We start from the raw sequence: 27,778 nt of genomic DNA, 5'->3' as shown, positions 1-27,778 counted from the left end.
TCGTTAATCTCTCACACCCACCAATTTCCTACTAACAGCTGGAGGTCAGCAGCGAAGTCCTGGTGCAAAAGTTCACTTAAAATCAGCAGGAACAGACAAGCTTTCAAAATAATGCTGAAAATTATGAAAACAGACCTAAGCAGTGAGTTTTCTAAATAGAACATGGTAAATTTTTAGCTTAGTAAAGACCAGTAGGTAAGTCTTTAGCACAAAAATAATGTTCAGAACTTCATCTCAAAAACATACAGTTTAAGGACTCATGACCCACTTTTTTTAAAAGGAATTTCCTTCAATATTTTGTGTTGTGTAAAGTAGGAAATGGACACTTTGCAAGCTGGAGAAATTGAAATTGCTCAAAACTGTAAATCAGTAATTCTTGCTTTGAGCACATTACATGTTAAGCAAAATGGTTTTATGCAAATACTCAGAATTTGCTGTTCTTAAAAGGAAACAAAATAAACTCAACATGTTCTATGATTTGAACACATGCCAAAGAAAGGGTATGAGAAAACTGGAATGGGAGAGAAGCCAAAAATAAAATATATCTAGAGTAATACATTCCAGTTAAATTAGTACCAATAATTCTTACAGAGTTTCCAGAAAGTGCAACACAAGATAACATCTATAGTTCAATTTTTTAAACTCCTTTATGCTCTATTTTATACAGATTTTTCTTTCACTATTCCCTCCCTCTTCCTTCTCTCTGAGTTTCTCTATGTTATCTGCAGAGCAAAAACAAATGCTGACCTACAGAGGGGAAAAAACCTCTTAATTAAAGTGTGATTTAACCTCACAAGATTCTGTGAAGAGATAAAAAGATTCCAAAAAGCTTATTGGTATTATAGAATGACTGACTGGGAGATAACAGAAGAAAAACAAATTTATCAAACCTCAAGAAAAGAAATGAAGGATTTCAGGATTTTTTAAATTATTCACATTCTTGGTGCAGAAGGTCTATTTAGTGTTAAGTAAGGCCCCAAATAACAATTTCTTTGGGCTGTTTATAGTAACACTGAACTGTTTTTAATCAGCTCAGTCAATCACAAAGAAAACACTCGGTTCTTTCTGGGCATGGGCTGCTTGGCCACTCTGTCTGGAAGGTATGAGCATAGGGCACAAAAGCAAATACTTTTGAACAAAACTGCTTTGGAGACTCTCAGCAGCAGCAGGTCATTGTTTAATTTATTCTGTTGGCAATCACTACCACTCTAAAGTAAAACAGGACACTATGGACAGAACGGTTAATAAAAATTAGGAAGAGTAGGACAGGGCATGGAAAAAATTCAGAGTTGAAAATATGTCCAGTATTCACTGGCCTTGGACATATACTCAGTGTATTTTCAGAAGGCAGGAAGGAGAAAATATTTGTCATATAAGGTCACTCCTTCAGCTGACAGCTTGGGGCTGTCCCAATATCAGCTGAAATTTATCCAGTATTTGACCTATTCTTCTCAACCTCTACCCTCCAGCCTTTCTCAAGTTAAGAGCCCTTCAACCACACCCTACCTGCATATTCCAAAACCAGCTCACAGCAGCTCAGCAAGAAGCAGCTCCAGAGGTTCCCTAAGAAGCCCCTTGGAATAGCTGGCCTTCCCTTTCCAATTTATATTCTGTTCTCAGTTTGAGACAGTCCAGTCCACAACACAAGTTTTTTGATAAGCTACGTTTGTTTAGCTAAGATCAGTTATTTCATCTATTTCAAAAGACTTAAGCAGCCTGATCAAGTCTGTTACACGAATAGAGTCATAATGTTTTAATGTTACATTTGTGATAGGATTATACTGTTTACAAAGCACCTGAAATGAAACAATTTGTAAAAAAAAAAAAGAAATCTATTTGATTTTACAAATCAATCTAACTCCAACAAGTAACTACTGAAGCTTTTCGTGTTGTGACTAACTTCTAAATTCCCTTGTATTCAGCAACAGCAGACTAGCACTTCCAAGGGAAGTAGTATATGAAGTTAGACTTGTCAACATACAGTGACATTAGCTTTTTTCCCTCCCTTTAGACCCTCTAATGACAGCCTATTAAGTAATTTTAAAAACAGGCTTTAAATCCAGTTAGGAACTATTAATTTAATCACTCAGAAGACAGATGAAGAATGTGCCTATTAAGAATGTGCCTACATCTGTAATGGGGGTCCCACAAGGGGTCCCAAGGAACAGCAACATCAGAAATCAATGTGAATCTTCTCTAGAAGGGCAAGCTAACCACACTAAGAGTTTGACTGAGTGTCATTTCAACACATCCCTATTGACTGAGAAGCCAGTTTCTGGCAGGACATCAGTACTGAATGATGAACTGTGCCAGATACTACAGACAGACGTTAATGAGACATTTCACCTACCAAAGACAGAAATAAGCTATTGCCAAGTCCACTTTGAACCTATTGTTTTCTGGCATTAAGCTCAAACATCCAAATTGCCAACAACTGATACTGGAACATTTTTGCTACTTCCTCAGTCCATTGCTCAGAAGGAATGAATAACAGACACTGAGGAGCTTAAAAGGAAAAAAATATCACTGAAGCAGCAAGATGGGAGCCCATATAAATTCCTTCACGTAGACCAAATTATGCTGTACTACCTGACAGTCCATATTGTTTCAGTCTTTCACCAAAGCTGGAGCAGTCTGGATTGCGATAACAGGTACTGGCCCAAAGTCATGAGACCTGTTTAATTCCAGGCTTGCTTTCAATACCATGGACATTGTTTGTTCCTGCTTCTTAGACAGACTGTCTTTAGGAGAAGGTTTTAAAGGCATACACTCACTTTATCAAAAAAGATTCAATCTGGAATAGAGGTCATTAGATTACAAGAAACACCACAACACACAATGTTTTATTTCCTTACCAAAGGAAATAAAAACATGTCATTTTCTGTCCCAGGATGTGGAGGGGAGAGGCCAGGAAGGGGAAGTAAGATGTTTGACCTAAGAATAGTGCTGTAATCTTTGCCACAGAAAAGCTCTGCATGATTACTGTAGCAAATCATTACCACTCTAAGTCTTTACCTTCACACTTTTCCTGCTGCAGGAGCTAACAACGACCTTAGTTCCTTGGGAACAATGAGGGTCCAGAAAAGTCAGTTGTTCTACAGAAGGTTTATAGGTGTGGCTTGCATGGAAACAAATACTTAAAATGCTCTCATCTATAGTTTATAAAAACAATATCCTACAAGCAGACCTAAGGAGCACAGCACCAAAAAGTTCCCTCCAAGACTTCCAGCCATTGCACTAGAGTCATGCTAGGCATGGATATTATCTTGCCAGGTAAATGTCAGCACTCAAGCCAGCTCACCTAAGCAGCATCTGAAGTTTATTTTATACCAGCAGAGTACTTATTATTCCCCCTCTGGGAGCTCCATGTTACACACAAGCATTCAGACACAGAAGATGTATTAGGTGTTTGCTTAAGCCAAGGAAGTCCAAATGAGTGTGTCCTGGATGCTAGTGCTGGGCCAACAGGGCAGAGTAATTAATCCACTGTGCTATTTGAATTTAAATCAGACTCACAGAATAGTCCAATGTTCAGCAGCAATCTGAATGTTAGCATTTTATCTGTCAGCATTTCAACAGGATTGTAAGTTTTACAAATTTTGGAGTGTTTTTTTATGGTTAATGATGAAAAACAAAGAATATAAAATTCTACTACTATGCAGATGACTAAATAATTTTTACTTAAGTTTTCAGCCTACAAAGTGAACAGAAACAGATTTGCCAAAAGTGGTTCTTGAAATAATTTTTAAAAATCAAACTTTAACAATAATTAAGTCTCAGTTACTCATGGAGCCATGCAGAAAGACAGGAAGGTATCTGCACAGTCACCTGGGATCTATCAGAGCTTGCTGCTTGACCTTAGCACTGCCCTTTGTTCACCCAGGCTGGCCCCATGTGCACTGATAGAGTAGGCCAGAGTTTAATGGGTGCTGCCCGAGATATCTTTACATTCATGAAGCAGCCACATGGCTGGTGCTGACCCTATGCTGGTAAATCCTTCTCAAACTCAAGAGATGTGGAGGCCACTGAGCAATTGCAACCAAATAGTCCTGCATGATCCATCTCAGCCCTGACTCTAACAACACAAAGAGAAAGTAAACCCAGTCTCTACAGACTCATCCAGATGCTGCAATGTATTCTGCAGTGTCTCCAGAATCACAGGTATATATTTCACATGGGATCTTCCAGTATTCTTCCCTGTCTGCCTGTGTTATCCTTGAAAATGAAATGTCAACTATATAGCTGTAGCTGCTCTTCATCTTGTGCAAGACTTCAGTTACCACACAAGAAAGCTGAACCAAATTTTTACAGCATTCAAATGCTGCAGCCTGAATGTTAAACTTGGTTGCTTGATACTTATGCAGAAACAGTGAAGTTTTTCAGAATTCTGGATCGTTTATAACCTGGACTGACTAACTACACATGTATGGAACGGTAGTCACTGATTCCCAATAAAGCTTCTTGCTCTGTTCACAAGTAAAGAATTTGCCTTGCCAAACTTTTGCTATCTCAAGTGGATGAAATCTAGACAGTTATCTAGACAGTAATGAGACACAGAATGGTGAATCATGCAACTGGTGGGAAAGAAATGACCGGTATGAAACAGAAACACACATTTCAGCTAGTTAGGAAAAGTCCAAGTGATAAGTGCAGCCATTTCTTTTATCCAGAAGTATAAGGATTATACCTGTATCTTACGTGCACACACAGAATCACAAGGAGTAAAGGGCAGGAATGAAGGATAGACTTCCAGTAGGAATAATTAAGAACATCATACAGGAAAGAAGATCTTTCTTACACAGCAAACCAAGTGGTTTCCACATTTCATATAAATGAAGCAAATTTTACTCTGCAGCTACTTTTACAAATGAAGCAGACAGTTCATACCACGCCAGTAACACAGCATCTTTCTATGACCCACAGAGGACATCCTACTCCTTCACACAGGACAGCCTCACAAGACAGCTACAATTTAAAGGACAGCCTTTCCCTCATCCACTAGATGGGTGACCTGGTCACAGAAGGACATCAAATAAGTTAAACAGGACTTGCACTTTGTGAACTCATGTTAACTGTGCCTGGTGATCATGATATTCCTTTAAATGCCTTTGAATATTACCCAGAATAATCTTCAGAATGTTTCCAGAAACTGAGGTTAGACCAACAGGTCTATGGCTTATTGGGTCTCCCCTCAGACCCCTCCTGTACATAGAGTAACACTGAGAGGGGTCCTGTTGCACCAGCCAATAGCTCCTTCAGAACTCTGGCATGAATCCCATCAGGCCGCATAGACTTGTGAAAATCCAGCTGATACAACTGGTTCCTTACAATTTCAGTGTCTGCAAATGGATTGTACTGACATACGTGGTCCTCCAAATCAAAGAACTGAGCAGCCCAAGGTCTATCAATGTTATCAAAGATGGAAGGAAAAAACAGTCTCTGCTCTTTCTACATCTGTATTAGTTAGGTGACCACCTTCAACATGTATAAACGTGTTTTCTTTAGACTTTTCCTTGCTATTAATGCGCTTTAAAAAGCCCTTCCCTGTTGTCAGATACAGCACTGACAAGTTTCAACTCTAATTGAGTTTTTGGCCTTTCAAATCTTTTCCCTGCATATGCAAACCTCAGCTCTGTCTGTGATGCCTGACCTCACTTCCAGAGATCACAGAGTTTCCTTTTCCTCTTGAGCTCCACGAAGTGCTCACTGTTCAGCCAAAGTGGTCTTCTGGCCCACTTGCTGGACTTACAACATGCTGCAATTGCCTGCTACTGCACTTAGAAAAGACAGTTCTTAAAAACTGACTTTATTAATACTGAATTAACTGAACTGGAGTTAAAAAAACTCCAGAAACTGTTTCTAGAATTAATACATGATTCAATAATAGTAAGACAAACAGAAAACTCTCTGAATATATCAACAAAGTTATGACTGCCAGGGATATACCTTAGAGAGAGCATCAATTCTTCTAGTTTAAAATACTAGCCTATCATGGGTTTTTCCATGAAAAATATCCCAAGGGCTGCCTATCCTAAGCTACCTGCCATTCACAATGTTGCCTCCATCACAGCATCTGACTTCTGCATTCCCAGCCTTGAATGAGCAGTTTTCCCTTCTTCTGATGACTGTTAAAACAATCTGTTTTTGTGGAAGTGTCCCTGTCCATGGCAGGGGTGTTGGAACTAGACGAGCTTTTAGGTCCCTTCCAATCCAAAACATTTTATGAGATGGTTCTAGAACTACAGCACAGTAGCCGCCCTCCAAGCATGCAGCAAAACATGTTCAAATGTTTATGCATTCTTACTATAAAAACATAAATCCTCAAACACTGGCTTTCACCAAGGTAGTTGCTGAAGTACAACGAAATTTAACATATTTTGGTTTAGAAACAGAAACCTTTCCCAGTAACATCACAGCCTGGCTCCATATTCCACAGCAATAATCACTCTAGATGAGTACAATTCCAAAAAATTTGTTTTCCTGCTAGGTCTCCTTACCAGATTACACCACAAAATACTCATGTCAGTGATCCAAACTCCAGAGTTTTTTCACTACAATACAAAGAATATGCAAAAAATCATCCATCAACATGGCTTGCTTTTTCAATTTCTTACCTGTATCAGGTACAACTAAAGCTTGCAAAAACACTTGCTGTGTTAAAAGAGTTTGTTCACTTGTTTTGATTACTCACCCCACCAAAACGGTGATTTATCTGTTTCCCTAAAATATGTCAAACTGAATAAACACAAAACATTTTTGAGAGATTATCACCTCAAGTGTAAATATACTATACTACTATAAAGAAATATATATCAACAAATTTGTATTTGAATGTTACAAAGTTACAAAATTCATGTATTTCTTTACAGTGCATACTTTTAAGGATTAAGTGCTGCCATATTCCTCCTTTATAATGTGTTTAGACTAATTGCAGTTATGGCAGGCAAATAATCCTAACAGCACTGAAAATTTCATCAGAACAAACATACAGTGTAAAAATTCCACATTGTTCTCACACAAATGTTTCTGTCACTTTTCCAAGCAGTGAATAGTAATACTTTAGTTTCCAAGAACACTAAATATATGTGTGTATATATAGATCTCCTCTACAACACGCACTGTTGCACTGCTTTACTTTTGCAAATGCATGTGCTTTAAATATTTTTCTAAGAGTCCAGCACATTGGGTTTGTTTTGTTTTTTTTTTTTATGAAAAACACCCAAAGTTTTCAACTAAAAGCATATTACAAATACTTGCCCAGAGCAAGATTTTACAACCAAATTCTAGAGGCCCTAAATCTCAAGTTTTATAATACCATCAGTGACAGAGTCGTAACTGTAGCGACGAGACAGGCGCCGCTATAATGTTAACAGCCAGTATGTAAACACTAATGCAGCCTAAGGGAGGAGCAGGGGCAACCCCACAAGTGTCCCTTCACAAATGCCACAGAAATTTTAGGTGGCTGCAGTTAAACTTCCTCTAGTTTAATTAGTTACAAAAGGCATGGGAGAAAATCCAAAACAGCCAGGTAAAAAGAAAATTAATTTAATTAAAACTGGAATTGTGTCCCCTCTTAAAGCTTTATAGTTCTTGAAATTCATTAATACACAATTTTTTGAGCAAGAGTCCAATAAAATGAAGTTTTCCATTTAGCCACTAGCAAAACACAACTTCAAATGGTTTTGAAATATCAGCACATTTACAAAACACTTAAAGAGAACATAATTTTTTCCTAGAAAGTAATCACAGAGGACTTAAATACAGGCTCTCCACCAAGCTTTGGTACTTCTTTGTCTTAGAAGTCAGCAAGGTACAACTGATCTAATCAGATTTCCAGTAACAGGCTGGCTTCAGCCAAGTCTCAAATCACATTTCAACAGCTTGATTCACAACAATTTTAACAAGTACATTCAGTTACTTCTGTGCTTTCTAGCAGTTTCAGTACTTCTGGAATGAGGCAGTGCCACGTCTTTCGCTCCAAGCCACATATCTCCTCCTTACTGTATGTTCAATTCTTGGTGCTATCATTTAATAGATGGTGAAAGAAATGACAGGAGACTGTAACTTGGAATTACAAACAGAAGCCAAAAGACTGAAGCAAAATATGCTTTTTCAAAAATTATAAATAAAATTGCTTCTTATCACCAGTTGGAAACACCTCTTGTAGGAGCTAACAAGGATTGTATGATTAAACAACTCCATACAAAGGTTAATAAAATGAATGCATAGATTGCCTAAGGAAGCTCAATGAATTTAAAGGAATTGAATCATCTCTATTTTTGAGGAGACATTAACACAGCCTTTAATGTCTAATACTACAAAACTGAATTCTGTGACGAAACAATTGCACACTTTTCTTTAATAAAAGATGTAAAACAGGTGAAACTGCAAAGAACATTATACCCTTTTAAGTATAATCATGCAACTGCACCTATTAGAATTTTGTTTGCTTATTATTATACAGCCATTGCTATTATGACAATATAAACATAAAGAATGAGTAAAATATTGACAATTAAAACAAATTACAGCCAGTAAAAATGCTTCCTCCTAACCCTTAGAGGCAATCCACAAAGCTTGAGAGCAGTAGAAAAAGGAGTTCCTCCGACTGGAGTAAGGGACAAAAGGCATAGAATATGTGTTTGCAATGTGCAGATTCAAAATCTCCATGTTTATGTATCCAAATCCAACTCTTATCTAAGAAATATTTTTTATCAAAACGTTACTTAATCATAATAATGTGACCAGTTCTCTTTCAATAATCTTCCAGAACATTTATGGATACATATACAATAAAAAGTTTAAAACAATTTTTATTCCTTGGCCTTTTCCAGAGATCCTGATAAACTAGTTTTCACAGACAGGACAGCTATATTTTATGGTCACCACACAGAACAGACATGGACATATTAATGTGCCATTTATATCTTTATAGACCTGTAAGAGCATAAGGAAGTGCAGAGCCTGAGTCTGTTTGAAGTTTCTATGCAATGTCACCTCCCCTCCTCATTGCCAATGTCCTGCAAATCTGTAATTACATATAATACAGATAATATCTACAATCAAACTAATTCTGTCACACATTAGAAACCATGTTCCTCCTCAGGATTATAATGCGCCTAGCCAAAAAAATCTTTTTCCCATTCTTCCACATGAATTACATACTACAAGGCTGGCACACATGAACAGCAACACTTAGAAGAAAATCTGATTTCAAAGCCTGCTGTTCCCAAGTTCAGGACTGACAAGGACACTGCGCAAGCAGTGAGGTACTTAAAATAGGGTATCCACTTGGGAAGAGATTAAGTGATTAAGTTCAATGTTGCTGCCAGCTGCTAGTAGCAATTTGAAGGGCTAGAGATAGGTTTATGAACTCAAATCAGGACTTTTCCCACTTGCCTGATTTTTCACTACAATTTGTTCTAAGCTGCTCAGCAGATAACTGAAAATGCCCGTGTCTCCATGTGAAACATCAGTTTCCTAAGGGACTATGAGTCTATTAAAATTTGATTTTGCCTGTAACAGAAGCTAACAGGCAAACAGATGTGAAATCAGAAAGTCATATTTCACTGTCATCAACAGCATTTTGCACATTATACATAGTTGCCATCTGAGAACATACCAAACAACTTCGTACTTAAAAAAAACCTTAACTTCCAAATACCTCTTGACATCCTTTAACAATTTCTTTTGTTAAAAACAATGACCCCACATTTTTGTATATATGTTATACCGCAATACCAAGATTTCCTTCTTTCCTTTAACCAATCCAACATAATGTGAATTTTTAGGCAAAATATCTTAGGTCACACATCATGGATTCTGACAGAAAGGGGACTAACCCTACAGGAGTTAAGTATTCTAGCATCATTCATTGCATACATGCTGTACCAATATACTTTTGTCATTTCCACATATGTCTATTTCAACTTCCAATTCTTTTAAATTTCAGATGCTAAAGAGAATCCTGTTAACACGTCAGCGTTCCATACATTGCCACAAACAAGTCTAGAAAAACACATTTAACACAAAATTGGTTTGCCTACTCTTTCTGTTACTCTTAAAAAGTGTAGCCTTGCAACTCTCTCATAGTTGTTTTGCTGTTATACGAAAACCTTGTACAGGTTTGGGCTCATAAGCAGTTTTCAACTCTCCACTCACAAATACTCTGAAAGGTACAAGAAGGTCATAGACTGACAACCCAGCCTGATTTCTTCCTCTTTAATGTTGTCTACAAATATTAGAAGTCTGGCACAGAAAAGCCTCACATTGTAACAAGTCTGCAGGAAAAGTTAAGCCCGTGTTACCACTGATAAAAGGGAGAAAATACATTTGCTCTCACCCCAAAATGATACTCTGATGCCAACAGAAGTGCTGGAGTCTAAGTAACTAGATAAAGTTCTACTAAAATGTATCCAACTCTTAAAAGTAATTACTGCAAGATGAAAATCAGTCAGCTAGAGAGGACATGAAAAAGATAATTAACTAATTTGGTAACTTGATTATGATTATTTGGTAACTTGATTACAATTATTTTCTCTATAATTACATTAAACAAAGTGACTTAGAAGCGCTCCCATATTTCCAGAAACTCTTAGACGTCCTAAATCTTCAAAAACAATGGCTCTAATGCATTCTTTTAAAAGGACAGAACTTTGACATACATAAAACTTGGCATGGGATTTGCTTACTCCACAGCTGAAGTTCAGGAATGGGGCCTGACAGTGAGTCAACAACATAATGATACATATTTGCCATTATTTCTAAATTACTGCTTAAGGAGGTTTCAGACATCCACAGTAGTTAAAAGTGCATTCCCACCACCTCTAGTGCCTCCTTCACTACCTTTCTAAAAAGAGTAATCCTTTACTTTACCCTTCTTTTACCTACTCTTCTTTAAATTAAGCTTACTAACGATGCCTAAAGCATCTCACTCCACAGTAAATTTAAAAAGTATTGTAACTGACACTACTTACACAAGCTACCAACATAAGTTGAATTTCCAATAAAACCTTACAAGCCAGGATTTCATCTGCCATCTTCCTGGGCACATTACAAATGGCAGCTTTGGGCTATCCTTGGATTACTTAGAGTTTTCTTTCCTCCTCTTAATACTTTCATAATGAACTTACCTCTGATAGATGAACTTCAGCACCTCTCCTTAAGTGAAAGGCTTTGCTTTCTGTACCACTATATTTCATCCAATCTGAATTATTTCAACTCACCCACAGTTTTCTCCACAATATCCCGTAATTCCTTCATCTTACCTAATGTCAAGTTGTTAACTCAAGTCATCAGCATTCTCCTTCTCTGTGACTAATTACAAACATTGCTCAAATTATATTTTAAAAAACAAACAAGAACAAAACCATAGTTTAATTAGGAAGCCCTAAGCAACCAAGCTTTATCAGGCAATACTGAGCAATGCAACTGCTCATTAAACAAAACAAACCACAAACATAAAACTGAATGTTTGTAAAGTGTTTTTTCACTGTAGCTTTCTAGATTTAAATTTAAGGTTGCAAAAAACCACTATTTCAGATTAACTGTATTTCCAGCACTCTGAAATAAGCTCACTGAACTGTCAAATGTCAATGATCAAACAACCAAAACAAGAAACATTATTATATTAAGCTGAAAATCCATAAACACAAACCCTACCTGCTTTTCCTTTCAATGAGAATAGCCATGTAAGAAGCAGGTAAAGCTGCACCAAAGCCAGGAGACCAAAAGTAGAATTTTCCAAGTATCTTCCTGAAAAAGTAATTTAGACACATATTACATGCAAATGGAACATTCATGCACCATACTGTATTTTACATGTATTATAAAATTACAAATGATTTATTATTTTTGTCTTCTTACATTAATCTGTACTTACTAATTAAGTACAGATTGTATTTTTACAACTGAAAATTATCGGAGGAGTTCCTAAAGTGCTTCATAAATACCTGAAATACTTCATTAATGTATTCATTTCATTTAAGTGGCCACTTTTCTTCCAGGAAATCAGTGTCTTCCAATACATATTTTTGAAAAGTTGCAGATACTAATTACAAAAAAATCTTCTAAAAGACCTTATAGCCACTCATCTCTTTGCTACTTGTCCAAATACAAGTAGGATGTTCAGGAACATCTGCCTTGTGGAATGCAGTGATGCAGTCAGGTGAGGCAGAAATCAAATCAAATAATTATAATACATGCTACACTCCAAACAGACAATCCACTGATGCTAAAAACAGGAAAAAGCACATTTACAGTAAGCCAAGGAATCAGTCTCTACATTACAAGTGGAAGCAACAGTGAATTCCCAGTCCTATTAAGATGGGAAGGCTCTCATTTTTGGCAGCTAGATCTGGATTTCTTTTAGAGTTCACACAATTTCAACTATCAAAATTCCTTCAACAATAAAAATTATTTTTAAAAAAGTTACACAAATGGCAATATTTAAGAAAAATTTTCTATAAATTGGTCATTATTAAAGGAAGAAAACCAAACTGCATGCCAGACACAATGGCATCACCCACCATGTTTGGTCTGCTCTGGAGACCTGCACCTTCAAACTTACTCAGGCCAATCACAGGCAAACAAGAGTCAGAGTTGTGACATTTGGTAGCATGATAATAAACATACTTCAATTATACCAATGCTGCCCAGCTGCCAAGCACTATCAGTGAGAAAACAAAGCCCTACAATGGAGTCTACCCTTCTAAAAACACAGCAAACAAAATAAACAAACAAAATGGCAAACACATACATCACATACATGATAGAAGAGGACACTTTCTTAGACAAAATTTCACATTGACAAGACAGAAGAGAGAACAAAGATAATTAATCAACACCATCTGATTAGCTCACTTTCATTCTTGCCGTCAAAGGCATGAACAGGCTCATCTCATACTTCTGCAAAAATAACATTACCAGCGAGCAATGCCAGCTTATGTTCGTAAGTGAAAAGAGAGCCAGTGTATCAGCAGCAAGTGATGTAATGGCAATTACACACACTGCTCATTCCCACGGCTGCAAAAGGATAATTTCTCAGGATGACAATGCCAAATGCTGCAGGAGCTAAAGTTCATTATTAGGACTCTCTCAAAAAGTAATTACTGTATGAAGTTTCAGGGAAGTCATTTTAAGCATCTTAATAAGTATGAACACATCTCACCAGACACACCTGTTAAATAACAGAACAAATGCCTTTTCTGTGGGAAAGAAACAGTAATTTGTTCTTTTGGCATGGTTTAGAATCCTTTTACAAATGCTTGCATGTTTGGTTTGACAAGATTTCGGAAATAACAGTAACACATTTTACATAATAAAGTCCAGTGGAAATAAAAATGTACGGTCACTAACTGAAACATTTAAACCTCTCCTAAAGTAAATGAAAATTAGGCTTTGTTATTACTTGCATGGTCATTTTCATATGTTCTATGGATAGAAATTGGAGTAAGAACGAGAAGTTCTTTCAGGTCATGCACCTAATTCCTCAATCTACAAGCTGTACATGGACAAATTTAATTACTCTACTTGATAGACTAACAGAACCATGTCTTTGTGAGGTTTCACATGTAATTGAACCATAAACATAAAAAAATTACACCTTTCATTTAACAGATGCGATGCCTGTCAACACAGGAACCCAGCACTTCCATCTGAAGCCCAGACAGATGTAGTCTGCTGGATCTCTCCAGTGCAAGAGATTACAATCCCCAGCTGGACGGTCACACATCCTTAACAGAGATCATCACTCTCACTGCTCTGCCAACAGAGCAGCCTGTACACAGACCCTAATTCACCACACAAAAAAAAAAAAAAGGAGCTAAAAGAAAGTCAGTCAAGTTAGCTTGGCAATCTCTTCTAAAACAAGAACATCTACCCACTGCCTAAGTCATTGCTGACAGTGGATTTAGTTATTTTTGACATTTTACCCACCTGTAAAATGGTAAGAGTATTAAACAATGCCTGGAATAATTTTAATTCCACATTCTTGCCTAAAGTTTACATCCTTGAGAGTATTTCCATCAATTTCAATTTTGGTAGTTTTTCCTAGCTGAAAGGAAGAAACGACCATGAATATGAGTTAACACGTCCAGCTATCAACCCTTACTCCATTGCTTTGGTCCAGAACTCCAGGAGGGCAAGAGCAATCAACTGCACGGGGCTTGCTGGACAATTCTGCTTCTGAGTTACTGCTGCTGCTACAATATACCTTTCAAGCAAAAACAGATATAAAAACTGCAGCATATATCCTATGGTACAAATCTATCACATCCAATCTTTCATCACTATCTAGAACCAGATGAAGAGCATCTGGATCTTCACAGCCTCAAACAATCTCTTTCCACGGTTGCGTATCAACTCCAGAAATACTCAGGCCAGTTATGCAGAAACAGAGGAACTGGTATTTCTTTGATGGTTTAGAATGTTTCTGGCCTAGACAATCACATACCATTACTCTTGCTCTCAGGGGCTACTTAAGGAAGTATCACACAGTAGTAAGTTCAAAGAATAATACAACTTCAATCAAAACATGAGGAAAACACAAACATTAAAAAAGACACAAATTGGTTAAAAATAAGGGACTGAAGTCACATTTCCACCCTCCATCAACCACTCAAGAGCAGGTGAGAGAAGCAAGCTTATATGACTCAAGCTGCAAGACAAGTATATTAAATACAAAATACCAAATACATTTCAAGTGAATGACTTTTCAACATTATGATCTTAGGAGACACTCTTAAAAAGGCATGCAGAGCTCAGTTTGTAAAGGTGTCATGTACTCATTCAGCTTCCTGGTGCAGTCTCATTTTTTTCTCCAAACACCACTCACTCAGCTCCTTGACCATATTCAAGTGCTAAAGTGACTTGTTCAAAGAACCTACCCATAATGATCCTCAAACACCTTCCTGATAAACAGCAGCTAGTTTAAAGCCCATCCCTGAGTAAGGGCAGAGCTGCTTTTTTACTTTGCATTTTTCTCTATCAAATTTCATAAGTGATTTTAATAAACAGATCTTTCTGAAATGGATGAGAGTCTGTTTCAGATTTCTGTAGTCTAAATAATCTTACACAATCTCCCATACTAGTGTTCAGCCCCTCTTCCAGATTCTTCAGGTATTTCCAAAACAAAGGACATAACAGGAACTTCACTGGCAACTTATTTCTACTATGCAAACCAATTATTTATGCCTTGTTTTGTTTCACATATATTAACTACTTGCTAATCATTTACTAATCACTGGAAGACAGCGGACCTTTCTTCTTGACAAGTCCTAGCAAGCATTCTTATCACAGGCACCTGGGAATATGTGGAAAATGCACCAAGTAGATGATCCCCAGGCATGTACTCATTCTTCAAAGGATACAAGTTTGGAAAGTATTTCTTCTCTGACACATAACATGGATAACAATCATGTTATCCATTGTTTTCTGAAATGTCATTTAATAGCTCTTACACATCCTAATAACTTAATTCCTGAGGTTCTGAATTTCATTTTGGACAGAAAAGCTCCAAAAATCTCACTATATCTGGACATTCATGTACTTCACAGGCACCATTACCATGGCTGCCTCAAATACTTGTTTTGCCTCTATCAGTGATTTCAGCTCACCAGTGTCAATCAGCACTCTAGCCAAGAACTTTTTAGTTGCAAGTCCTGCAATTGCAGGTGGTGGGCAGTGTGCAGAGATTCTGCCAGCAAGGATTCTGCTGCAGCTGTTTACTCCTCAGGGGCATCCCTTTGCAAGAGAAAAAGCATGAACACCTCCCAAGATGATGGTTGGTTACTGTGCAGCACAGCTGTATAAACGGCAGGATAAGCACTTACATGTGTTTCTTGTCACATTTAATCATTGGAACTGTCCTTTACATGGTTCTGACCTAGGTCAACCCAAACAATGCTTCAAGGAGACTTGGAGGGCACCTGGGCTAGGCAGCATTGCCATTACCCAGTCTGCATCTGGCCATGCTGTTCTGGAGGTCAGAACAGCTTAAACTGCTATGCTCACATAGGTGAAAGTGATGCCATGCCAGAGCAAGACTCTAATCTCTTACCTACTTCACTGACCAGCACAGGCACAGTCACAGATCCGCTAGATGGCTAATATCCTCTGTAAGAGGAACTGCTGAAAACCATATAGCTTAAAACCATACCAGCTTCATTTAGAGAATAACATTTTACTACAACATTGGAATAAAGCACTGCAGATTTACAGGCAAATACATGGCAGAACAAGGAACAGCGCTCTGTAGTTCAGAGGAATAAAGATGAATAGATATTAATACAACCTAGATTGCTAGAAAACATCATATTCTTTAGAGCTCATTACTTATAGATTCACTTTGAACTTTGAGAATTATTTACTTGAAAAGCATTGCATGGCTCCTCAGCCAGTCCTCTTCTTCTCTGCCTTCTCCTCCACCTTTGAAGGAAAGTTGAGAGGCCTCTAAACAGATTTAGAAGTAGGGCATAATGGGTTTATTTTTTAGAGGGGCTGGTGAGTATGCTGTGAGTTAACTTTCAAATATTCATAGCTACTGTAGGCTTTATATGTCTATGTGCAACATCTCTGACAATAAATCCATAATCATGTTAATAAAAAGCACGTTTAATTTTTAACTATCCTGAAATATCCTTGAAATATATGCTGGAAACAGATGCCTTTTATGCTCATTTTTCAGAGCAAGTCTGTATCTTACAGAATTCCAGAGGCTGTGCTGGGATTTCCTTCATTTATAATCATAAGGAAAAGTACAAAGTTGGATGGCTGGATAAAGTTCAGTATAATTAAAAGTTACCACAGCCTCTGCATGAGGAAAATAGAAACCAGTATCAAATTACATCAATTATTTCTAGGAAAGACAGATTAGGCCTTTTTAATTCCCCTCTAGAATTTATCTGAATTTCCTGCAACAATGTATTTTGAATCTGTAAAACAGAGAAAAAGAAGCAAAGGGAATACCTTGACTTGTTTACTTATTTAGATGATTACAGAAATGAGAATAAAGTAATTTTTAAAAAGCAAAGTTTCATATTCAAATGGTAAAATCGGAAATCAAGATGATTGCTGTAGCTTTTCTTATTTCAAAGCATTACAAACAAGCCAAAGCATTACAAACAAGCCAAAGCATTACAAACAAGAAAGGGAAATATCATTATACAAATTGAAAAGTTGCACAAAAATAGCTTTATTACATTTCATTTTTAGGACAGTATACCAACCTTAGAATGCAAAAGCAAGCAATATACAAGGTCCCATTTGCTGTCAGAAAGGAAGTTGACTGCAAGATTTCAGGTAGCATTTTGTACAAATAATAGTCAAGTTTTCGTTTCCTGAGAATAGCTGCAATCTGAGGGAGAAGGGAAGAAAAAAAAAATGGAGAACAAACTTTAATTCAGTTAGGCACTTTTTGCACATGGTAAAGAAATAGAAAAACAGAAAATGAGGCATGCGCACTTAAGTAGTAAAATAAAGCCTATTAAACTTCATGGACAATACCACAAAGATTTGCTTTGAACTTGTTCCAGCCGTTACAATATTTATACCAGGAAATACATCAAGCAATATGAAATGGGAAGTACAGGAGGAATTTTATTACCTTGTTAACGTTGGCCATAACTGTCAGAAACATTGTCTGCCAGATATCAAAACTTTTAAGATGTTGATATATCTACAGAGTTCTATCTTTAAGACAATTGGACAATCACATAATCATGGTCAGAATATCACTAAAGTAATCCAAACAGTGCCTTACACAGTGTCTGTGAAGTGCTGATGTATTTTTAAAGGTTTTCTGCTTCAAATAAATAAGTGCAAGTCCTCAAGAAATGTTCACCATCTGCCGGGAGAACAACAAATTCCTGACATATTTCACAGAATTGGTATATTACCCAAAAAACTTGCCTACAGCAGAAAACAGGCTCAAGCTAAAGAATAAACATCCTTTTTGTTCAGTTTAATGTATGTCCCAGGTATTATAAAGAATAGCTTATGTAATGACTCAACAGTAAAGGTCCTCAAACTTTTTTCTATCTCCAGAAATTCTGCAATTAGCTAACAGGAAGATGTAGCAAACCAGGCTTGTCTCAAAGGTACCCAGTACTAATACAAGAGGCAACAGACAAGCTCAAGTATGGGAAACTCTGGTTAGACCTTAAGAAAAAAAGTTTTCATTTCAGGGTGGCTGACTATGATTGTGGATTCTCCACCCCTGGAGATCCTTGAAACTTAACCAGAAAAGTCCTCAAGCAACCTCAGGGCCTCCCAAGGTCCCTTCAGCCTGTGTGCTCTAAGGACTCCATGAAAATATACTTTGAGTGCACTATGACACACTTTTTCATTCTTCTAGGATTATTATCTTTAGCTGCTCTGATCTCCCCAGGAGTCTCAAAACTGGATGGAGTTTTTGGTCAATGCTTAGAGAAGTTCCAAAGAGAGCAAGCTTCATATTGCTAGCACTGATGAGAAGAAAGAAAGACATCCTGCCAAATCCATACTGCCAGCACAACTCAAAGTCTTGGTTGTGAGAGGGAGATAGTCTTCCCAAACATTGTCCATTGAATAGCAAGTAGATGTCTTAGAATCAGAGATGGGCTGAAGATTCCACTAAAACTAACCACGGGAAAGTTCTGCCAAAATCTTGTTTCCAAAATGAAGCTTGAACTAAGGATTAAGAAGAAATCCATGCATGAACAGATCTCTGAAAACAGATTTACACATTACTTAATCAACTATCAAGACTGCTTTGAGGATAATGGATTAGGCAATAACGCAATCTAGATAATCTTTCTGCTGAAGCAAAGTCTTAACATAGTCTAAATGCCAGATAACTTGTTGCTACCCACTCAGCTATTTCTAGCATACTGTACGAAGGACATGAACATTGGAACAAAATAATTTTTTTGTTCGCAAAACAATTTTTTTTAAGAGCCCTTATACCAAAGTGTGAAGCCTTGCTCCCGCACACCAAAGTGTAAGAAGTGCAACACAGAAAGATTGGTATCTTATAAATTAATGTTAAATCAAATTCAAAAATTTATTTCTGTAATGTCTCCAGGAAGTTTTAGATGAATGTAAATTTCTGCTTTCCCTTCTCTTCACTATGCTACTCCCAAATGAAAAACACAAAAGGACCAGAAACAATAACACACAAACTATTCCAAATAAAATTGCTCACACTAATTGAAAAAGAAATGTGTGAGAGCAATAGAGCTTTATGTACAGACATACCACAAAGAAAAAAAAAAAAAAAGCTTAAATTTTCTAACTGCTTTATAGACACCAATGAAGCTAAATATTGTGTAGGGCTGAAAGCAGGCAGGAGCAGACTATGGAGTTCTTCTAGTCTTCTACTTCCAGTGATATGATTACATGGAAAAAATACCAGGTATTTCTGGATACCATTTTGCTGTCCCTATCAGTGCCACATATTTCAGAAAAGTAGTATTAATGTGCAGAAAGATTATGAAATGTGATGTCAGAATGCAGCGGTTCATGGCTCCCACTGGGATACACTTCACCCAAGTCAGCTGGGAGAACATTATGATGAAAACCAAATTCTTACAATAAATGCACTGGTCAAGGCTTAGCAGTGGATGCCAATAGCAGAAAGAATGGAAGCAGAGGGCATCAGGACATCCAGCAGGTACTTCCTTGGCAAAATAATAATCTCCATAAAGATGCTAACAGATTGATTGAAAAAAACCAACTGGTCAGTATTAATAAAGAAGCAGACAGAAAAAAACATTTTCTAACATTAACTATAGAATTCACACAACTGCATTTTGACTCTCCAGCATAAAAACACAATTATAAAAAATCAGTCCACCAGTTTCAGGATAACTTGAGTAATGATATTCCATGAACTGAGATATTTTTCTTTTTAATTTGGTCTTTATACGTAAATGTTAAGCCCCACAGATCTAAAAAAAATAAATCAGAATTTATTTATTGTGTCCTAACCATGGAAAGAATATACACAAGTCCAACGCCACCCCTAAACCACAGCTACATAATCTACCGCCAAGATTAGAGCTAGGCTATTGGTGTTCCAGCAGAAAAGGAACACAAGACTCAAACCCAACCATGATCTGAGGCACCAGCCAAGCCTGATTATTTTCACGATGCGTCATGTAACGCCTACAAGTATTCATCATCCAACCACAATAACCTCAGCTTCACCTCCAGTTTCCTTAATCCTCACCTATATCCCTGAACTGTGGATTCCACAAGAAGCACTGCACACAAAGGATAGTTTGACTTAATTAATGTACTAATTGGCTGACCAACATACGGTTGGACAGGCTACACAGCAGGCTAAAAATACCACAGGCTTTCTGCCAATTCTGCTGTCCTGTGCACAACATTTTTGTCTCTCCCTCCCCCATCCTCAACCATGTCCCAAGTTTGTACAAAGTGTATGACTTCAAAGATACCCCTCCATCAAGATTTGGTGGAATTAGACAACACACACCACACTGACTGATGGAAAATGGAAACAAGCACTACCATCTCTCACTCCTTCACTACATCCAGCTGAAACAAACCACATCATAACAAACTTTTATTAAAGAAAAAGAGGAAAAGAAAAAAGAAAGACTTTTAAAACCCTATAGAAATATGCAGACACTTAGCCAAATCCTTAGGAAAGCAGAATTCAATAGCATTTAGAAGCACAACTATCTGACATGTTGAGGCACCTTTAAAATGCAAATTTAGAGATTACCAATACAACTGTGCACATGGTTTATATAATCCATATGCTGCAAGTCATTAAAAACCCAAGGAAAAATGTATAAATTAAGTCACATGATAAAAGCAAAGTAATCTCCAGTACTTAAAACAGTTGAGAAAATACCTCAGATTACTCAAATGGTAGGCAGCGCTACAAATACATGTCAGATATCTTTAAAAATTATTTTCAATTATTTATATGTTCTTTTATAAGCATTTGCAATTTTTTACAAATTTTACAACAACATTACTCCTTTGTTTTATAAAAATTATTTTTAAGTGCTTTGGAGTACCTGAATCTCAAAATGCCCTCAGATAACACTTGGATTTTGAAAGACTCTTGTTCAAAGAAGCAACTTCTTTCATGTGTCCTCTGAAACACTCAGATTTGTTTTTTCCTCAATTATTTCGTCCCTTCCTGATTTTCCAGATTACAAAACCTGGCTTCCACATTGTTTAATTTCATAACTCAGCTCCTGCAATACTCTGAGGAAGAAGAATGTGTGCCTCCTGCTCTCTGAGTCGCCCTGTCTCATGCGAGATACTATATGAGGATCACTATCAGTGGGTTGTTTTAATTTGGATTTTTTAAAATTTTCCATATCACCCAACCAACTAAAAAAAAGAAACAGGACCCACATATTCTTTGAATGACATCTAAATTACCTTCAAGCCTGGAATCACTCTCATTCCATGACAACTTTTCTTTACTATTTGTTTTTCTTCTACTGAAATGGGTTGGAGACTGTATTTCATTCCCCTTAAAATGTCTAACTCAGCATAACTTTCAAGGATTGTCCTCCTATCCTGAAATTCTTGCACACTACAGTAAAGCTGTACCAACTTAAGAGAACAGATTTATTCCTTGATAAACAGTCCCTGCTAGTTCTCAGTATTTGTAGTCTCTTTACCAAGATCTTTGCTCAGTCAGTCAAGGCTGAGGCTTTCCCTGATTTCCAACATTACCGTGATGCAGACCCCTGGTTACCCCTTGCATCTTTGAGCATAAATTTTTCAGTTCAGCTGAATTCATTATATGATTCTTTTTAAATTTTCAGCATATCTCAGCAAAAGATTATTTTTGTTTATTTTCAATTTATGATAGAATTGTTATAGCATGGCCCAAAAGCCACCTGAACAGAGTGGAATGATCACAGCCTGGATTGAAAACATCACAAATTCTTATTTTAGTAACATCTAGGCTAATTTTAGTCATATTTAACCCAGCTTCCAGAAGAATCTAAAGGCAAGAAGACAGTGACCTACGTGTCATTCATAACACAGAAGAGAGACACAGGACACTGCACAGTACTAAGATGAACAAATATCCAAAAGAAGGCAATCACATCCCACCATCACAGCAACTCTAGGTACTGGATTGGACAGCAGAAAGATTACTGACAGCCTAACCCAGAGATCCAAGCTGGCATCCAGAAGCATGTTCCACAGTAACACTATCATCTTCCCTAGTCTCCCCACCCTACCTCCAAACACACAATGGTTTGCAGCACAAACAAGGAAAAATCACATTTTATTATACCCAGCAATCCCAGAGTATTTTAGAATACAATCTGGGCAGTGCAGCCCTCTTGCACACCTCAGAAAGATCATATATGACAACTCTATCTATGCCGGCAGATAAGAGAGGATCCGCTTTAGTGTTATCTGGCTCTCCACCTTTGCTCAGGACCAGTACAAACAGCTCTCCCAAGGCAAGCTGCGTGCAAAGCAAACGTGAAGCAGCAGCAGCACAGCCAATGTGTACCATCCATCCTTGGGAACAACCTCTGGCCCAATCCTACAGCAATGAGCATACAGTGATGTGATACTCACACTTCAGCTTGATCTTTGGCTGGTGATTCTGTCCTACCTATAACCATCTTCAAAATAATTCATTAGCACAGTAAGAGTAGTTCTTGCTGCTGTTGCCTCCAGTCAAACAGTGATTTACCTGTGAAGTGACCTGCCAGCTGCCACACGCTGCTTGCACTGCAGCTCCCTGGCCCATGCTGTACTCGTACCAATGTCCCTCCCACTGATATAGCAGAGGAAGGAAAAGCACTTTATATTTATACAATAGCTGATAGCATTTGTGTCTCTGACAATATGATAGCCAATGCTATCCTATTCCTAGAGCGGTTACAGAATAAAGAATGGAGATTAAGATACAGAATACCATTACTGATGGGTCAAACAGGGCTCAGGAAGACAACAGCACTGGAATCCTAAGTAGGAAAAAATCTCCTTCTGACACAGAAAGAGAAAGAAGCAATTGGCACCTGATGATTATTCTAGGCACAGGAAGAAGCAGATACGGCACAAGTATGAAGAAATATTAGAAGTGAAACCAAAATGAAAATCAAAAGTAAGAAAATAAGCATGAAAAGAGTATGAGAAAAAATTAAGAAAGAAAAGAAAATCAATAAATTAGGGCAAGTGCTGAGGATTGTTAAAATCTGTACTGGAGCAGCAGACTCTGGTTACATCTGTTCTGAAGAGCTGGCTGAACCATCCCTCAGGGCAGAGGACATCTGAAACAGAGCTGCTGGCACTCACAGTGCACTAGGCCTGCTGCTCCTCTTCTCTATGCCAGCAGATCTGTGTGGGAGAGGTGTCTGGAGTCAGAGCCAGGAGTAAGCCAAGAGTCAGCTTGGGCCAGTGCTCAAGCTGTGCTCTGGCTGTGCCCTTTAGCAGCAAGAAGGAAGGGCAGCAGATATAGGGGAGGAAGGGGTTGGTGCTGGGAAAGAAGGGCAGGAGATGTAGGTGGGGAGAGGAAGACCTGTGTTTCAAAGGAAAAAGGGCAGGACAGAAGTCAGGCTGGAATGTGAGGGAGGGAGCCTGTCTTAAATTAGGTGAAGAGAGCAGACAATCAGACTAAGACAAAGGAAAGGTAAATGGCAAGACTGACTCTTGCCATTCCACAGGCAACAGGTTAGAATGAGTTCTAGAATTGCTACTACAAAGTAGCAAAAACAATTTTTACCTTATTCAGATTAGGTGAAAATGTTACCTGATCAGGTTATCTCTGATACACTACAAAGACTTCATACAAATGACTGAGCACATTTATCTACTGTGCACTATCAGCAAAAAAATGTCTAAAACGTACAAACCCCCAGGAAACAGAGGACTTGGCTCTAACGCATGTGATGAATAGTACTATACCCATGTGAAATCAACAGAACCTTGGGAAATGGAAGCTGAGACAACTCAAAGCCAGCATTCCAGCCTTTTCCCAGTTTCATGCAATTTCCCTGTTAAATCATTTTCTTCTCCTCACCTCTGTGAATTTCTAGAAGTCTGACTTCTCCAGCTTTGAAAATACAAGATGACACTTTCCCATTTTGTTTAGCTTTGACTAATGTAAAAATAAAGCATAGATGGAAGAAAATACAGTAAATTCTGAGGAAGGACTTGAAGCTTCAAGATATCAAGGCAAACAGTTTTCAAAAGGTATAATTATAAGGTTTATGAAAGACTGTTCAGGGATTCTTCTGCAGGTATAGATGCTAAGCAACTTGTTTTATTTTTAAGTGGGTCTCATAAGACTTGCATATGGAGACATTTGGTTTGTGAAAACACAAGCAGCCTTAATTACAAAAAGGCATTCCTGTCAGCCACTTCATATGGAGAGGGACAATTCAATTTAGATGTGAAGCCCATTTACACTAAAGCAATCCATTTGTACTGGAGCAAAAATAAAGACAGTGCAAGTATGGTGTCTCAAGGCTATATTCTTCCAACTAAAAAAATACTCAAGCACAATTACGAAAAAGAGAAGGAAAAAAAAACTAACCACAACTAAACAAAGAGTACAGCACTACTTAAAAGCAAAGACTCTATACAGTCACTTACTGACAGCCAATACTTCACTTAGTAACACCACTTAATTCAGCTCCATCAGTCTCCCACAGACCAAAGAGAAACAAAGCATTTAAGAGATGTGGGATGAAGCTGTTATGAGTTTGGACTCTGGATTGTAACTGTCCCTAACCATGTTCTCTCAGAGAACAACCTCTGGTTATTTATTCTCATCTATTCATTCTCATTCATTTCTACACAAGCTTTTGGGAAAGGAAACTCTTTCATCTCCTTTCCTTAGTTATTAGCTTGTAGCAACAGGAGGAACAATCAGAAGCCATTTTACAGGCTTGACATAGAAAAATGAAGTGCATTTCTTGTTGCTGAGCTCTGCAAAGGACCAGGACTAAGTACTACCAGAAACATTCTGAACACACACTGATATAACTATAAAGACAAAATAATTTAAGTCCATCCTTTTATGTGAACCTGAACATTTCTGCTGTACAACTGCAGTTTTCATTTACAATTAAAAGGTTTTCGAGCATAGCTGTAAGTCCAGCAAAGAATGACTTTTGTGATGACTATCTTAATTCAAGACTGTTCTTTCCCTGCCAGGCTACTTAACTTGCAAAGCTTCTGCTTCCTACTCTGTAGCCCACATGGCACACTTTTCCTCTTTACCTTACACTGGTTCTGTGCTCATCAAATCCTGTTCAATAATCCAATTCAATTCATTACTGCATCTGAAAATGACCCCAGCTAAAAGCAGGGTAAGTAACTTCCTCTGGGTTACCTCATGGAGAGATGAGGTCCACAATCACACAAAGAAAAAGTACAGTTATGTGTCTGGGAGCAGAGACTGCTAAGTGCTTCCTCTCTCTTTAGACAGGATCTGACAGCAGCTCAGCTTTAGATTATTCTGGCAGGTCAAGTTAAACACTATCAACAAAAACCTAATAGAAACTAAACGGAGTTTAGTTTCCAAGACTGCACAAATGAGTGAACCATAACAGAGCTATGAGCAGGAAATCTCTTGACCAGGTTTGGCTGTTGGGGATTTTTGATTTAATTACAGAACTGTTTAAACTGCTTTATATTTAGCCAGACCTGAAAGATTCACCACTACACCTCTCATGGCTCACTTCAGAACCATGCTCTGCTGGTACAAGTATTTATGCTCCTACAGAGCAAACTAGATAGAAAACAGATCCAAAGAAAACAGTAGTGGTTAAAGGAAGAGGAGAAGAGAGAATGTTCTCTGTATTAGTTTCATGATACAGCTCTGTATCATGTATACTGTACGCTCGCACCAATAGCTGCCACTCCCGTCTGTGGCAGTTCACAGTGAAAATGTTCACTGTCAGACACACCAACTCCTCAGGTTCACACTGCTACCGGTTACTGTTTGACCCTATAAATGGATGTCATCACAATTTTCACTCAAAAACCCTTCAATGGGAGCTTAACTGAATTGTGTCAGGATGCTGCTGTCCCAGTCCTTTCCTTCTCTTTATTACATGGCTCAATAATTTTGCTGCACCAGCACTGGTGCAGACTCAATGTCTTGTGCTTCTTTCTGTCCAGTTAGCTTGGGGGCAGCTCGGTGGCCAGCTCACTCCTCATTTCCCGGGTACCACTACGGGAGAAGCAGGGAGGTGGGGACAGATGCACTCACCTGCAGCGATTCCAACTTAGATTGGCTTCCAGGGTATGTTTACACAGGTGATGCAAACACATCCCAGCTATCTACACCCTAATTTGCTGGAAATGTGCCAGCTGCAACTGAGGTGATATAACCTAGTCTAATTGCACACTCACACTAAGACACCTCACCTGTAGGATACTCTCTGAATAGTCTGACTCCTTTAGCGCTCATAAATTTTTTCAGTCGCGCTTCATTATGCAATGGAATCTCCTTGATCTTAAAGCACTGATTACGAAGGTGTCACCAACACACGTGCATTACCCTTGCTACTGCCAAAGACACAATGCTAGCCTCCCAGGCAAACACTAAGGCTTTTCATTCGGGTATCACAGGTATTGGAAGATGACAAGAATATGATGTTCAGGCATGTGCCCATGCCCCTCTACCCACCCGCACCAATCCTCTCACAGTATGTTATGTCTCCAGATGCCATCACCCCCTATGTCTCTCCTCTGCCCTACTTGGCCCAGATTCAACATAATTCTCCCTGTCATGCCTTTCCCCTCTCAAACACCGGGTTCTCCCAACCACAACACGCTCCAGCCCTTACACCAAACAGCCTCACCATCATCCCTCTCCTCCCCAGCACCAGACTCCACACCAAACCATAGTATTTGCGATTCTTTCCCTTCACTCCAGGGTCAGGCTGCCCCTTGACTTGTCTCCTACCCTCTGCCTCCGACCATAACCCTCTCCCCCCACCCCAGACGAGCTTCCCTTCCTCAATATGCCTTATGTCCTTCCCCGCCACCCCAAGCCAGACTCCCCTCGCCATGGCACCGCTTGTGCCCTCCCCAAAAACACCCCTAAGCCCTTCCCCCTCCGCTCAGGCCAAGCTCCCACCACGTCCTTTATAGCCCCCTTCCACTCCAGACCAGGCTCCCCCTTGAGCCCTGGTATCCACCCAAAACCAAGGCCAGTCTCCCCCCCTCTGATTCCCCTCCTGCCCTTGTCGTCTCAGGCCAGGCCCCCCCCCTTAGGCCGGGCTGCCGCCCACACACACCCACCAGGTAGAGGGTGCTGTAGATGCGGAGGGACTCTGCCAGGGCGCTCTGGGTGACGTGCAGCACGGCCCAGGAGCACTTCGGGTGCCAGGTGTGCCCGATCTCGTAGCAGTTGTGGGGGATGGACTTGCTCAGCGCCGCCATCTTTGCAGCGCGCGCGCGGAGGGGAGGGGACGGGAGGGGGCGCGGGGCGCGCGCGGCCGCCGCGTCACCGCCGGTGCCGGGGGAACAGGTCGCGCGGGGCGCTGCGCGCGCCGGGGTTACTCGCGGGCACAGCCGCTCTTCCCACGCCCCCCGCCCCGCGCGCGCGCCGCTCGCGTGAGGCCCGCAGCCAATCCGCGGCCGCCGGGGAGCGGCCGGGGCCGGGGGTGGCGCGAGCCGCGGGGCGGGGGAAGGGGGGGGCCGGCGGCGCGGGGCGACGCTGAGGGCGCGCGTGTCCCCGTGTGTGTCACCCGGGTGTGCGTCCTCCGTGTGCATGTCCCGTGTTTGTCCCCCGTGCCCTTGGGTGTCCCGTCTGCGTGTTCCGCGC

General features: G+C 39.1%; 1 protein-coding gene across 1 annotated transcript in view; it reads right to left on the bottom strand.

Annotated features, from left to right (window-relative positions):
* TMEM135 (transmembrane protein 135) overlaps positions 1-27,545 on the bottom strand; it is a 159,897-nt gene extending 132,352 nt beyond the window's left edge. Inside the window, exons 1-3 of the mRNA XM_038152078.1 lie at positions 27,253-27,545; positions 17,226-17,353; positions 11,662-11,754 (exon numbers count right to left, since the gene is read on the bottom strand). Of these exons, the coding sequence (XP_038008006.1) occupies positions 11,662-11,754; positions 17,226-17,353; positions 27,253-27,393 (362 nt within the window). The 5' untranslated portion in view covers positions 27,394-27,545. The remainder of the gene's footprint in view (positions 1-11,661; positions 11,755-17,225; positions 17,354-27,252) is intronic.
* Between the last annotated feature and the right edge of the window lie 233 nt (positions 27,546-27,778).

Source organism: Motacilla alba, chromosome 1, assembly GCF_015832195.1.
Source record: "Motacilla alba alba isolate MOTALB_02 chromosome 1, Motacilla_alba_V1.0_pri, whole genome shotgun sequence".
NCBI lineage: Eukaryota > Metazoa > Chordata > Aves > Passeriformes > Motacillidae > Motacilla > Motacilla alba.
This window is presented reverse-complemented; position numbering and strand designations above follow the sequence as displayed.